The sequence below is a fragment of the Patagioenas fasciata genome, chromosome 15 (assembly GCF_037038585.1).
Source record: "Patagioenas fasciata isolate bPatFas1 chromosome 15, bPatFas1.hap1, whole genome shotgun sequence".
NCBI lineage: Eukaryota > Metazoa > Chordata > Aves > Columbiformes > Columbidae > Patagioenas > Patagioenas fasciata.
Window position 1 is genome coordinate 17,114,142 of NC_092534.1, and position 15,504 is coordinate 17,129,645.

At 45.3% G+C, this 15,504-nt stretch overlaps 1 protein-coding gene across 5 annotated transcripts in view; it reads right to left on the bottom strand.

The window, feature by feature from the left end:
- Positions 1–1,551: 1,551 nt before the first annotated feature.
- Positions 1,552–15,504, bottom strand: part of TRRAP (transformation/transcription domain associated protein) — a 71,426-nt gene continuing 57,473 nt past the window's right edge. For all 5 annotated transcript variants that reach the window (XM_065850467.2, XM_065850466.2, XM_065850470.2 and 2 more), the window contains 9 exons: positions 14,337–14,427; positions 12,738–12,937; positions 11,717–11,978; positions 8,721–8,946; positions 7,929–8,146; positions 6,159–6,343; positions 5,276–5,479; positions 4,198–4,392; positions 1,552–2,770 (listed from right to left, as the gene is read on the bottom strand). In XM_065850467.2, the coding sequence (XP_065706539.2) occupies positions 2,486–2,770; positions 4,198–4,392; positions 5,276–5,479; positions 6,159–6,343; positions 7,929–8,146; positions 8,721–8,946; positions 11,717–11,978; positions 12,738–12,937; positions 14,337–14,427 (1,866 nt within the window). In that variant the 3' untranslated portion in view covers positions 1,552–2,485. The remainder of the gene's footprint in view (positions 2,771–4,197; positions 4,393–5,275; positions 5,480–6,158; positions 6,344–7,928; positions 8,147–8,720; positions 8,947–11,716; positions 11,979–12,737; positions 12,938–14,336; positions 14,428–15,504) is intronic.

Consider the following 15,504-nt stretch of genomic DNA (forward strand, 5'->3'; position numbering starts at 1 on the left):
TACAGCATGACTCTACCATCCTCTTTGATACAGAAGCATAGCAATAAAGGGGCCATGATTAATTCATCATACAGGGAAAAAGAACCATAATCTAGAAGAAAATGTGTCCAGTGAGAGTAATAAAATCTTCCTCCCAGCCAAATCCCACAGCAAATCCTTTGATTCATGCAGGAACTGCCGTAAGCAGATCGGCTTCAGCCCCTTGCTCTACATGCCGGCATCTCAAGCCCACGAAGTGACCATCCTGACCTGTCACCGCGTGGCCACGGAGCAGCTGGCTGCCACTCTTGTAAACTTCAGAGGAGTAAATGCTTACGATCCGTTCCTGCTGGAGCTCAGCGAGTACCGGCTGCTCCGCACCCAGCAGGAGCAGCAGACACCTCTGGAAAAGCCCTGGTCCATCCTCTCTGTACCAAGCACCAGAGGCATCACAGCCCAGCACCGGCAGGTCCCGGCTGAAGGGATGAAGACTGAGCCAAGAGCTGCTACCCAGGTCTGTCTGACATGACGAGGCGGTGCCTCCCGGCCCGTCGTACAGTCACACCCTATTTAACACTTGGCCTTCAAATGGGTTTAAATTCATCAGCTTAATTAAACTATTTTAGTTCACGTTGCAATCATGGCTGCAAATGGTCTGTATACTTACGTATAGACTTGTGCAGACATACATACATACATTGCAGGTTCCGTTCGCCAGCCTCACTGCAGCAGGTTCCGCGCCGCTCGTGGCGTTGGCAGAACTGTCAACCGCGATAACCAGCAGCGGGACGTGGCCCCCATCCTGCTGACACTCGGCTTCCTTCTCCATCGACTGCTTCTGCTGGTGGCTGCAAAGATGAAAGGAACAGGTCTTTTTGCAACTCTGTGAGAGGCCCGTGGAAAGAACGATGCTTTGCTTTTGCGCAAGGACTTGGCTACAGCCCCGCCTACGGCAAGCTGCAGGTCACCCGTGTTAGATGCTGTTCCTCTGGTAACGTGCAGGTGAGCTCAGCCAGCCAGGAAAAGTCTTACAGAAACTCCGCTGGTCTGACAGACAGCACAGGACTGGACGGTGCTGAGTGACTTCAAGTGTGCCCCTCGTGTTGTTCTGAAACCTCTAAAGAACCTGTTGACCGGTTATTAATAAAACATTTAAAAGACAAAGAGCCCCATCCTTTGGCAGGGCAACCAAGATAATCGTCGTTTCTGTGGGAAGAGCAGAATCCCCTAACAGAGTTCACCTGCAGGTATCATCTTGACTTCTGAACAATTGCTTAAAAGCTGAGTTTCTTGTAGACACAAACCAGATTATTCTGTTTAAAGCAAGACTTCTAGAAAACAGCCGGTGAACACATTAACTGACCAGCTAGGAAGACTGTACAGCCAATGAAGAAATTCTTGTCATGTACTTACCTCCTGTGTGCAGTTCCTCTGCAAACAAATTCAACATCATACATGAGAACGTGACACCACATCTCATTAATACAGTCATCAGCTTTAACACACAGGCCGCTTTGGGGTCTTTTCTGTTGGTCCATAGTATTATAAATACTCTAAATAAAATAAATACCATTGAGTTTTACAAAATATTTATTTTGGAAAAAAATCACTCTGTACAAATTTAACATTCTCAACACCGACGTTTTATAAAAATTGCTAACACAACAGAAGACGAGTGAAACATTAAAATGATATTTTCTTAAGTTCCAATGAAACAGATTCCTGCTAAAGAAGCTGTTGTAACTCTAAACATTAAAAAAGAGAGAGAACTTTATAAGAGTTGACTCTTATCTGTTACAGCCAGACACTGTATCAAAGGATGACTGGTTCCATCCTTTTCACAAGCTTCCCCCACCAAACACTGTCCACACTAAAGCAAACACTCACTGGTTTACACTTCCACTGTACACAGCTCGTGCTCCAGGAAAAGCACAGTTTGATCATCATTTTCCCAGTAATGACAAAAAGTCACCTCTATACATTTGGTACAAAATCCTCTGTACAAACCAACTTTGCACATGTACATTTGAAGCAAACTTAAAGGAAGAGTATTTGTTTGTGCCTTCAATTTGGTGTAATGAAGGGGCAGTGATTAACTAAAATTTCACAAAATTCAGTAACTGGGAATACTTTTTTTTAAATAATTACTATTGTATAAAAAATTTATATACTGCAGGTTATCAAGAATGGCAGACCCCAAATCTAACAGCGCTAGTTTGATAGTCCTCATCATAAAATAAGATTTCTCTATACACTATTTAAGTTTCCTCTCTTCATTTTGAGCTAATTGTGAAAGCTGCTGTTGCATATTTAACAACATTTCTTAAACGGGAGCAAATGTCCCCTCCTGAAATTAAAATGGTCATGTTACTGTAAACACGACTGAAAGGACCGGCAGGCGCGGTGTGACGGTAACTGTGGGCTGGCAAGCGTTGTTCACATTTTCTTAGCACAATATACGGCCCACACCACAAAGAGCAGCAACAGAAGCTATTGAAGTGTGAGGTCACAGCCAGGGGTGCCAGGCAGGGTCCATCCGGCACAGGTTGTCCAGGCTGTTGGCAGCCGCCACCAGAGTGTTCACCTTGCTCTCCCCGCCCTCGAACTGCGCGAGGTTGTGCAGGCGCGTCATGATGGCCGTCACGGCCTTCTGCACCAGCGACACCAGCTGCTGGCTGTCCATGTTCTCCGGCTGCCCGGCCGCCGACAGCGGGGACGACGTGTCCTCCTGCGTCTTCTTGTGCCACGCGATTATCTCATCCCGCAGCACGGTTTTTAGGATGCCGTCCACCTGCACGAAGGAGAACATCAGACTAGTTATCTAATCCAAGGAACCAACGGATTATAGAACTGTAAGTAGATTTTAGTGAACAGCATTCTGACGCTTTCGGTCCCACTCGGCAATTTCGGTCTTTTCGAAACGTGTGGCGTCCAACTGTCTTCACTATTTCCTCTCTTTTCATAAAGAGCTCTCATGAAAACACAACACAATGACTTCTACAGAATGAAAATCACATACACTATAACATACATTAAGATCTTCATGGTACAATACAGTCACGTATATTCTGTTTTTAAAGGAGTCTTCTACGTTTACAACTTTCCCCACGCATTCACAGAACTCCTGTGCAAAGTGCTTTGCAAAACTCTTTTGTTTGGGGTTCTTCTGGTTGCGTTTTGTTTTTTCAGAACAATTACGCTCTCAGAGAATACAGTTTTCTGCCAAATAGGGAAAGACTGCAACATACATACATATGTATGTAATATATATACATAGATATGTAAATATAGGCCAGTTCTATCCTTGGATGAATAAGAAACGCCTGCAGCAAATGGTTTCCTGGTTTTTCTCGTCGCTGAGTTACGTCACTGACACTATTCTGTCAGCTCCAACAGCCTTGGCCCTCTAGAACAAACCTTCAGACACCCAGCCGGGATCAAATTCAATGTTTGAACATAAAAAATCAAACATCTTATAACACCTCTAAGTATGAGGCCAACATACATAAACACATACTAAATATACGCCACACTGGGCATACGCCATTCAGATTTTGAAACGCCAGGTGATGTCAGCAAATTCATTTCATGTATATGCACGGCTTCGGAAGGGAAGATGATACTTCATTAAAGAATAGTCTGACACAGCCTTCTGTGTTATAGATAACGAATAAATCACTTCAGGATATTGTCCGTCCTTTGAAAAGGAACTGGCTCACACTGCAGCCATGGTACGTTATGTGCCGTGTCCTTCTGGTGCAAATCGCTTGCTAAGTGCAGGATGCCTCATTTTTGGAAAGCATTAGAATTTAAAAGGAAGGTAGACAATTCAGTTAGAAAACTACACTCTGCTAAGAGCCAGAATCCATCAAAGCAACAGCGTATCTTCAGCATTCTATTCTGCTAACAAAGGGCCAAGACGCATTTCTAGTCACAGATTATTATGAAGATTCTAGATGATGTTGCGTTTGTCATTCTGCTATTTCCCACTGCCAGAATTTGTAATGATTGGAGGCTAGAGCACCGAAACAACAGCCCGAGTACACACGTTTGGACAAAAAACTGCATTACACCTATCTTCCTGCAGTTCTTTCCCAAAAGGCAAACTGCAAACATTCCAGCTGGCTTCTGTCGTGGCCTTAACCAAGAAAGGCTGCTTACTTTATAAAATGTCAGATTTCACAAGCGTGCAAACAACCTTTTGAAAGAGAAGCAAACCTTGAAGTTGGGCTGAGCAAAGCAGCGAGCCACCGCAATCATGGAGGCGGTCAGGGGCCCGGACACCCCGATGGTGGTCAGGAACTCGGAGATGTTCGGAGTGAGCCGGAACGGAACCGGCCGATTGGCATCCAGATCCCCGGTAGCATCGTTGATGTCGAAGCGGAAGTACGCTACGTTCAGCTTGCCAGTATCCTGGGGTTAAAAGGAACCGTTTTTCATTAACGGAAATAAAAGAGGTTGGGTTTTTGTTCACTGTTTATACCCAGAGCACCCATAGTGCTCCAACAGCTTTTTACTCGTTCCGCCAAACATTTTTTTGAGCAAAAGTGTTAAAATTGAAGTCATGCACAAAGTCAGGTGTTCTCCCAAAATATGCGTCCAAACCCCCTTAATAAATATGAACTATTGCAATATCAAACTTCAGGAACAGATTCTTGTGTAGCATGGTCTACAGGGATCATGCAAACAGACAGATCTCAGCTCACTCTGGGTAAGCAGCTGAACACTTATCTAGAGGGACTAAAGAATCCTCATCGCTATATGAAGTACAGCCCTCCATGCATTAAAATGGCATTAAGGCTTTAATATATACCACCTCTGCCCTGCTAAGGTGGCAAGCCTCATTTTAAATGTTAAAACAGACAAATCGCTATTAACAGGAGTTGTAGCTTGACGTGACGGCAATGCTGAAGAGAGAACAGCGTTTGAACAAGGCTATTCCCCTTTAAGAAAATGAAGTTCTAATTTGTTTTAAATCTGTTTGACACAGAGATATTCAAAGAATGACTGAAAAGAGAGACTCATCAGTCATTTACACGAATGATTCCAAAATCCAAGAACTATTTTGCAGACAAAGTTCTAAACTCCACAGAAGCTCGAGCTGACGTCCGCAGGGAGTGCGGTTTAAACGACTGCCTCCATGACGAGCAATCACAGTCACACATAACGGAGAGCCTGCTGAAATGCTCTGTTAATTATGTACGCCGAATTACCGTCTTGACTCATTTCAGAACTACAGTCAAATTTCCATTTGATGACAGCTGCCAGTACGCATCTAGAACAAACTACACCCTACCTGGGCAATCTGCAGCATTTCAGGGTTGAGTCTGTTTAAATGAAAGATGAACTCTGCGAAGCCGATTAAGGCTAACTGGATGGTGAACATCTTCCGGAAGGTCCAGTAATCCGTGGCATTGGGGAACGTGTGCAACGCCCACTCCTTCAGCATGCTGCGCGGCACCATGTTACTCTGCACCTCCTTGAGTATGTCTCTGAGAACCTGCGCGTGAGGAACAGGAGCAGGAAGGTCATTCTGAACGCGCTTCCCAGCAACAGACAGGTCTGCACATCAGCCACAAACTTCTCCCAGCTGCTGCGTCCGCTTTAGGACAAGCGTCCGGAACCTGGGACACTCTCACTCATACATTGTTTCCGGACGTCTTTGGCAAAACACACATAGTATTTGTCAGCCCATCCTCTGCACAGCTAGGAAGTATTTGTTATATGAAAAGACCAGATTTTTAATAAAACCATGTAACCATGAGAACTGCAAACAGGCCTGTCAGAGAACCTGTGACGTTGGATAACCTGATTCGAAACATCTTCTGTTCAAGATTCAGAAGAAAACAGATGTGAAATGTTGTTTCTCATGTTATCAATTAATTATTTTCAAAGCACTATCTGGAGTGGCCAAAAAGCAATCAGCGCCTTGTCTGTTTGCAGGTGCAGTTACTCAAAAAGCCCACAGTAAAACCAACACAGGTTTTTTTTAGCTTTCCAAGATAATCTAAAACACCAAGGAGATGTAAGAGTCCCCAAGAAAACATTGAGCAAAACCAAAAACACACAAAAAAGCCCAAAATACCCCTTCTGCAAAATACGTCTCACATCAAATGAAAGGCGAAGGGCCAAGGTGGAGGGAAGGACTGGACACAGTGCCTCTCGGTGCACGCTCCTACCTGATGGCTGGCCTGCGTGCCCCGGGCCTGCACCGTGGCCAGCCGGTCGTAGTAGCGAGAAATGGGGTTGTCGTGCTCAATGCCCTTCTTGGCACAGCGCTGCTTGTAGATCTCCACCAGCGACAGCGACGAGGGGTTGTCCTCCACCAGACGCATCTGCGGGGAAACCGCCACTACGCGGGGGACTGGGGCGGGAACGGGCGCGGGGTGCACAGACAGAGCAGAACAAAGGACACCGTTAAACACAAATGCCAACAGAGAACTGGCATGCGAGTACCAGCCCTTGGAATACGACTGTGATAATCAACCAAAGCGTATCAAGAGAAAATTCTTATTACTACACTCATAACTAATTCACAAGCTCAGTTAAAAAGAAAACAAGTACGATAGCAATTTTTTAATCTTAACAGAAACATCTCCATTATCTTAGCAAAAAAACCCCGAGAACTCGTTATACTTCCTACTTTTCTGTATCTGCAGAAAAGAGGGTAATATTTTGTTCGGATGCAAACTGGTTTGTAGTATCTGATTACAGGACATCACGTCAATAAAAATGACTCTGAAGAGCAAAACTCCTGAACTCAGTGTGTTTAAAGCGAAAAACTGGAGGAAAAAAAATCTTAATATAGTTGAGGAATATACGTTTAAATGACACTATTTGAAAATAACATTGGGAAGACACAAGGAAGTATTCAGTAGTAACAAAAATTAAGCCACTGAGCTTTTCCTTGACGAGCAGTGAACTGGCAGAGACCCCATTTGCAGTGTGATGGTGCCCAAGAGCCGTTTGATCGTCCCCAGTGCTCCACACATCCCCACCTACACGGACACCAGGAACGCCCGGCCCCTGCACGGCCTCTCCACAGACACTGGGACAGAGACCGCGGCCACGGCAGAACCGGCCTCTGCTCAGCTCGCTCAGGAGCAACAATGATCGGCCTCAGAAATACAGGGAAAAGTCGCTCAAACGCATTTAAATTGTTTGATGTGATTTCTTCAGAATACATTCTGCAGAAGGACGGGCCGCTAATGAGCTGTTTCTTCTGCTCTGCTCCCATTAACCTCTGGCAGCAGAGAATGAATGTTCTTCAGGTTCTTTCAAATAGTATCACACCACAAGGTACACAATTCTCCCCATAAAGACTAGAGCTGAAAACTGCTCTTTGAAGGAACACCTGTGACGTTACTAATCCTGTTATACCGAGGATACCTTTCTGTGCATCCTCTGCCTTATGTGTGGTATTCACAACTGAACTTCATACCGTGAATGATTTGCGTCACCTCTTCTAGAAACAGCCTCGGATCACATGTGAATGATTTGTGTCACCTCTTCTAGAAACAGCCTCGGATCACATGTGAATGATTTGCGTCACCTCTTCTAGAAACAGCCTCGGATCACATGTGAATGATTTGCGTCACCTCTTCTAGAAACAGCCTCGGATCACATGTGAATGATTTGCGTCACCTCTTCTAGAAACAGCCTCGGATCACATGTGAATGATTTGCGTCACCTCTTCTAGAAACAGCCTCGGATCACATGTGAATGATTTGTGTCACCTCTTCTAGAAACAGCCTCGGATCACATGCAATCGGCTGCTTCAGAGGTGCTGCCACGCCAGAACAGACTCACTACCCAGACAGATGTGATTTACCTTCTGAATGTTCCACAACTTCAGCATCGGTGATTAGCAGCTTTCAAGAACTTTAGCAATTCTCATCTTTGAGTACAACCCATGTTTGAAAAGAATCTAAAACGTCTCTTTTGAGTACCTGTAAAGAACAGATGTCTCTTTGTGGTCTCCTTCCTCTTCTCCAAGCAGGGGTTGAGCAGGCGCAGCAGCTGCAGCACCCGCTCCTCTCTGCGCGACTCCGTCAGACACGCGTCGTTCATGACCAGGTAGGGGTAAATCTTGCCGTTGTGGCCGCGGATGTAGAGCCTCCTGGCCGCCGTGTTGTGCTTCTGAACGATCTCCACCCTGGGCATGAACCTGGGAGGAAGACAAGGGGACCAAAGCACCTGAGCTGGTCTCCTCTGATATCAAATCCTGATAACAAACAACCACAACCAACCAAAACCCAAAACGACCAAGCAACAACAAAACCAGCACAACTGTATTACCAGGTACGACTCTTACCCAGCAAGCACATGGTTTCTATTTTGTAGTCAAAAAGCTATTCTGTTTGATTCTGTTTATTTGTTTTTAAGCAGAAACAGTTGTTGCACAACATTAATCATTAGGTCAGGCCTTTATCGCTCTTTTGAAGATTGGTACCACTATTGACCACAACAGGAGAACTAATCTCAACTCATAGCAACAGAAAACCCAATATACCCTTCATGTAACAGCACGGTTGCTCAGGCAATGGACAATTACCGGAGCAGGAGGAAATAAACAAATAAAGGCATATACCAAAGCATGTCCCTATATGTGCAATTTAAATATGTGAAATGTACACGACATCTGCTTTTACGGAGCGGATGGATGGATGGATGGATGGGGGAGGTTTTCATTTTCTCCTCTGATTTCAGAATGACAACCACCCCAGGGTATTTCCGGTTACCTTGCGATCTTGATGTAGTAATGTGTTGGCTTTGGCATGAGGAACTCTCCGGGTATCTCTACTTCTGCAGTTTGAGCCGAAAAATTACTCAGAAAGCGGCACTTTTCCTCTATGAGGAAGAACTTCGGTAGCTGTTTGGTTTTTGCCTCCAGAATTTTGATCCACTTCTTCAGTTTAGAGATAAGATTGTGAAGTTTCATTGACCCTGGTACACTGAAGTCAAAGTCTAAAAGAGAAATGAACATACATATGTATTTATATGTATAAATATATATCTACATCCTCAGCGTTTCCAATTGGATATTGTGTATTTAGCTACCAAGTGTCTGAAGTTTGCATTTTCAAAGAGGCTCTTTGAGCCACGTGCCCTCAGGCAAAATCCTTTGAGGAGTCCGCGGGAGCACAGGCAGCTGTGTCACCCTGTCCCCAGACACAAAAAGGACAAAAAAAGGAAGAAAACAAACAAAACCACACACAACCCCCCCCAAACAAAACAAACAGAACAGCCGACCAAAAGCACACCTTCAAACCAAGACTTAACAACCAACAAAAAGCCTTCTAATCAACCAGCAGGAAACAGCTCCAATCAGTGAAAAGTCACAGGCAACGAAAGCTTTTAGAGCAAGCAGTAGCTCATCTGCAAGACTGTAAAGATGCTTCTGACCATAAACCAAGTCTGATTACACTCAGAGTTCACAACCCAAAGATCTGCACTTACAAAGCCAGGACTCCCATCATGTCAGATGCCACTTAGGGCTGAAATGTAAGCTTGGCTTTGCAGAGCAGTTCAAATCCTTCACACACGATACTGAAGAAGATCCAGGCATTCTCTGAGAGAGAAGACCTGTCTTGCTTTTGACATGGTGATTCAGACATTTATAAACTCTGTGCTTTCTCTCAAGAACTTTGGGAAGCACCAAACAACATGAAAAATGTCAGGGCCAAGCGAGCGGAGACACAGAGCAGGACTGTGCTGTATCCTCAGCCCTGGGAAACCAGGACTGCAGAGACCAGACCAAGGTCAAATATGATGCTGACAGCAATTCCTGATCTGGATTTTCTGGATGAGGTCCTGTTGAAACTCGGAAGGGAAGTAAAGAAAGAGCTGCCCAGTGCTGCTGTGCTCGCTCTGAGAACTAAAAGCCCTTAGAAAAGCTGAAAATGAACACCAGAGCTCTTCTGTCTGCCCTTTGCCCACACTTCAGAGGAACAGCAGGACTTGAAGAAGCTTCCCTGTGATTGCAGTTTCCATCCGCAGTGCAGAATTCATTGTGCCAGGTGCCAAAACTCTCAAGAAAATGATCTTGCCCTTTCAGGGTATATTTTGGAATTTTCCATTCCCATTGGGCTTTGGTGCAGAGACGGCCGCAGAAAGCAGCACGATGCGAACCCTCAGCTGTCATCTGCCCACAGAAGAACAATGGAGGCGGTTCCCCCCAGCTCAGAGCTCTCACGGGGAGCAGCTCTCACATCCCCCTGCTCTTTGATGTCAAAGGTTTAGCAGAACAGGAGAGAGGCAACAAAGAACAGATGGGCAAAGAACTGTGCGTTTGAAGTTCCGGGAAAAAATTCAAAGGGAAATTTGGTTTTAAAGTACCTAATGTTCAGATGGGAAAAGATGACCTATCAAAGCTCCAGCGGCGCAGACGGCTGCACACGGAGCATTGAGCAGGTAAGAAACGCTGTGAGTGTCCCCAGCGGCTCCAAACAGCAAGCGAGAGGCAACTCAGATGTTGGTGGAGGAGATTATGCAACCCAACAGTTGAAAGTGTCTGTAAAACACAGCTGTCAGCATTAATCTGGAAATAACCGAAGCAAACATTTTACTCCAAGACAGCTCCTCGCCATGGACACTTCTGAACCGAGGCAGCCGCTGCAATTATCTGCCCATCATCTCAACGCAACCAGCACTGAGAATCAGCACCACACTCGCAGCGTTCCGCTGTGACAAGGGACACGGCTGGCGTGATCACAAATGCTTCCTCGCCTGTTCGAACAGCCTTTCGTGTCTTAGTGCAGTCATTACAATCCTGTTCATTCAGGTACATTTTACTGTCCTTACAAAACTAACCAAAAACTTGCTTTGTTTTGCTGCATAATGAATTAAATACAAAAATGCGTAAGTATATTGATCGGTTTAACTGCTTCTGTTTTCCCACATTTGATTTGTGAATTAAAACACTGAATTTATTCATTAAAATAAAATCAAATCTATCACTATGCAAAATAATTATTTTCATCCTGCAGACATTAATGTTGAATTGTATTTGAAAAAACATTAACTCTCCAACAAAAAGATCCATAATCATCACTTATTACTGCACTGCAGATGAGTAAGAAACACATGGCATTTGATGGCTTCCCGGGATTTGTGTGTCCGGGCAAATCAAGGAAAGAAGCAACTTCCCTTACATATCTTTTTTTATTAGATCTGATTAAAGTTATTGATTCCATTTACCTAACAATGATGTGAATTCATGTAATAGGATTTTTATAATCTAGTTATCCAGAACACAGGAGGAACCCTATTCATCAGAAGTGGACTGTTTTCAATGACTTGACCGTATTTCGGTCTGGAGTTGTGGGGTGGGTATTTCATCAAACCCGGCAGCACCATAGCACAGAGGTCACGACTGCCCCTCACCTGCGGCCGGCGGCTCCACGCAATCTGCAAAACTGTTACAGTGAAGTCACCTAATTTATCTTTAAACACAGACGTGATCTGACCACAGTTTTAGGTAATAAAACTACAACAATATACTCGTTCTCTATAGCGAGGTCTCTTCTTCACTTGAATTATCTTTACTACTCCACACAAGACTGGAACAAACTGTTTCAGTGTGGTGAATGACAGAAAGGTGCTGTTTTCCGTAATTTCTCTCAGGAAAAATATTGGAAGAAGAATAAAAAAGCCGAATGTTTTCACAGCTGAGCTTAAGGGAGGAACTTTCTCTGAAGATTAGAAGTAACACTTAAAAATCCTTTTCAACATTTACCTGTGGTAAATTGCCCTTTTAGCTTCTGGAAGACGGGATCCTGAGCCGTGGCCTGCGCTCTGCGGGCCAGGGACTCGGAGGCGGCGCTGGAAAACATGGTGGACACGTTGGAGACGTTCTCCAGCCCCACGCCGAACGTGCTGACCAGCTTCTTGACGAAGTTCAGCGTGTGGGGAGTGATCTTGGCATCCGACACGGCTCCGCTCTTCTCAAAGGCAACCGAATAGCACTTTGCCAAGCCCTGCTGCAGCTGTCTAAGAACCTGAGGATTTAAAAAAGACACAAAATAGTCAGCAAGATTAGGTCTTCTGATTTGACACCAAGTATTTATTCCTCCCCTGCATTTTATGTAGGAAACTTATCCTCTCTGAAATATTTATTTAAAACTGTATTTTTAAAGCACATCAGAGGCTCAGTCACAATGCCAGTCCTGACTCCTCTTGGCCTGCAAGCAACCAGACCGAGCGGTGGAAACGCAGCAAAGTGCACCGTGCTCTTTAGACCATAGCTACGTTCTAGATTTCATATTTTGTGATATATTAGAAAACTGTGTGATATGAGGAATCCCTCTTCAAACACACACTGTTCCAGGTAGACAGAACAGAACCGCCTGAGATTCAAGAGGCAGGTATTATAACAGAAGTGGAGCGGCACGTCCGTCGGCTCCGGTGCAACTCCAGCTCCAGAGAACAATCACCGCCTGTCACCGACACCAGGCCAAGGGAAAGTGCCATCTCTGAAACTCAGTGCCACAACACCAGCGTTCAGTTAGTGCAAGCTACAGCTTACACCCTCGAGGCCTCCATCAAACTGATCATTTTGGGAAACCTCTCTATTTCTTCCAGAAATAACCAAGCTCCTTAAAACTCCAATCAGCACAGCCAGTTCTACAAATACATCAGTTTACCGATCAAAACAAATAGTTATAATATTTAAAAATCATTCTAGATAAATATTTTGCAGTTAACTTTTCCTCGGACGATACGTATTATACATATGAAAGCGTGTTCAAGGCAAATACCTCTTCGTGCCAGTTCTCCCTGAACCAGACCATCTGGTCCACGATGCCCTCCAGAGAGGACAGGAGCGTCGGGTGCAGCTCCCGCTGCATGTGCATGATCCTGCTGCAGCGCCACATGGGCGCGGTGGCCCTGATGGGCCCGGGGTCCGAGGCGGAGTGCGACTGGTTGCCAACCGAGCTCGGCTGCTGCTGCCCTGAGTCTGCAACGGGGACATTTCACAGTATTAGAATCACCTTTCAGCAACTTGGGAGATGCCTGCACAAAATAAGTTGTTCCAAGAATTTGCTTTGGATTTGCTTTAAGTATTGATCATGTATTACCTACTGAGTTTAAAAAAAATGGAGAAAAATGGTGGGGTTTAGAAAGAATTGTTTTTTTGAAAGCAAACACTCTGCTCCGAATGCCGTTCAGGGGTCCAGAGTTCAAACTCGGAGCAACAGAAACACTGGAGGTGTAGCCTCGGCTTTCACACCACCAAACCACGCTCCAGAAGTAGCTGACATGGTTCAATACAGGATCACATTATCTACATCATGGGGGTTTGCTCCCCTCCTCTCGGGGAGACCTTTCACGCCTGACTGCAGGATGAACGTGCTGGTGCCACACACACATCAGGGCTGGGTGTCATTTCAGTACAAGCTCCCCAGGGACCCCGCCGAGTTGTGCTCTCTGAGGACACCCCCTGCCTCACACCACAGCCAGCAACGGGGAGCAGACTGCGGCAGAACCCGCAGGAAAACATTCTTGTGGGTCTCTCTAAACGCGCATGTGGCAACATCACGAATTCGGCACAGAAACCCCTGTCACTGGACAGGACCGCAGTGAAGTGCCGGGGTACGCGGGCATCTCCTGCTCCTCCAAAGCAGCGTCCTGTCCGTCCCTGTGCCTCTGGAGCAGCCCCAAGGGCCCCGGGTTGCACGTGTTTCCCAACACGCTTTTACACAGACCAGGTGGAGTTCTCCAGGCAGCTCCCCTGGGACTCCCCGGAAATTACACCCGACAAAAGGAGAACTTAACTCTGGGGAATCACTGACATAACCACTCTAAGTAGGATTTTACTTTGTGTAAATGTAGATGCTCATCTTACTTTAAAATTCACCATAAGAAGTTATTGTGGAGAAGTACAGAGTATTCACCTTGTGTTCAATTATTTTTAAAAGTTTGACAGCCTTGGAAAGAAATTGAATGTCCCATGATTCGTGCTTTTAACCCAAATTAGACCAGAAGACCTTAGAACGGTACAATGCTCTTCTGTATCGGAAATCCAGGAATTTTCTACTTCTCCACCAATTTTTAAAGATGAAAATCCAGTAAGGAACATGTGATTCTCAATAAATAAGGTGATATAAGAATGAAGGAGATTAAACTATTGGTGAATATTATATTCAAGAAAATTCAAGATAGCTCAAGCCATCTGTAGATCTGATTTCACAGGAACAGACGAATGCAAACAAAGTTTTTCGATATTTCTTTCCTTGGCCTCGGTCAGCTGGTACGATTGGTACGATTTCTAGAGAAAGCGTGTTCCCAGTACCACCGGGTGAAACTCCAAGCACCCGCTCACAAAGAGCCCGAGGAGCGGCTCGGCAGACGCTCACCGCTCTTGTAGCGCTCCCGCTGCTCGATCTTCAGCGTCAGGTACAGGGTCCTGATGGGGAAGTACACGGCCTGGGGATAGACTCTGCCCACCTGTGCAGACACACACGGACACAGCGCTCAGTATGGAAAACATACCATAGATCAGAGCCGCACACACAGCGGCCCTTTGGAAATGAGTGCGGTTCAGTAATAATCAGCTCCTCGTGCTACATAACAGCTTATGGAAGACTAAGAAATTAAGGATTCCTTCAGCAACAGAAACCTGAAGAGGATTAAGCGGTAACTCCCTGCGCACACCGCTAAGGCATTAACTAATGAGGGCTTCCAGATCATATTGCCTAATAAACCTGACAGCAGCATAATGCCAGAGGAGCAGCTGGGCAGGCTCCAGGATCTTACTCGTGCACAGAGTGGCAGAAAACGGGCACGATGACAGCGGTTAGGTTTAAATGAGGCCACAGCTCCCAGCGAGCCCCGCCATATTGATAAGAAGGCCCATTAGAGCGTAACTTTACTCCTAAATGTGGCACTTAATGTAAGAGGACACCAATTTCACCCCAAAATAAAACACATTTTATGGCTTCCATTAAAAAAAAAAAGAAAAAGAGAGCTATTAACGTTCAGCATCCCCTTTAAAATCTGTGCATGTCTACTGAGAAACCATGTGTCTAAGTACCGCCCAGGACAGAGCACATCCGAGACATGGTCAGAGGTTTCTCCAGCCACGAGTTCACTAAATCACTGCCTCTTCCTCCACCCAAATGGGGATGGTAAGCAGTAGAGATTTTGCAGTGGCACCTCAGTGCTCAGTGATGTGGTATCTACGGCAGACTGCTGGCCTGACACATCAGCTTCATGCTGCCAGTCAAGAGTGACTTATTTGAGAATTGGAGGGTTTAGGTTCTAGCACTTCCGCACAATGAAGTTCTAAATTGGTAACACAGAAAATGGCATTTTTTTTTCTTTTATGTTCCTTCACGGACTTGAAGTTTAAAGGCAAGAGAAGCAAAAATATCTGTGCTACTTACAAGCTTGGGCACCAACGACAGCAGAACTGCCAAGCATCCAATCCTTTCTAAAAAGTGTATACAGATCTCAACAAATGGAAAGCGTCTACCGCTCCTTGAAACCAGTTTTTCCTGTCTGCTGTCAGGAGACAGATGAGCA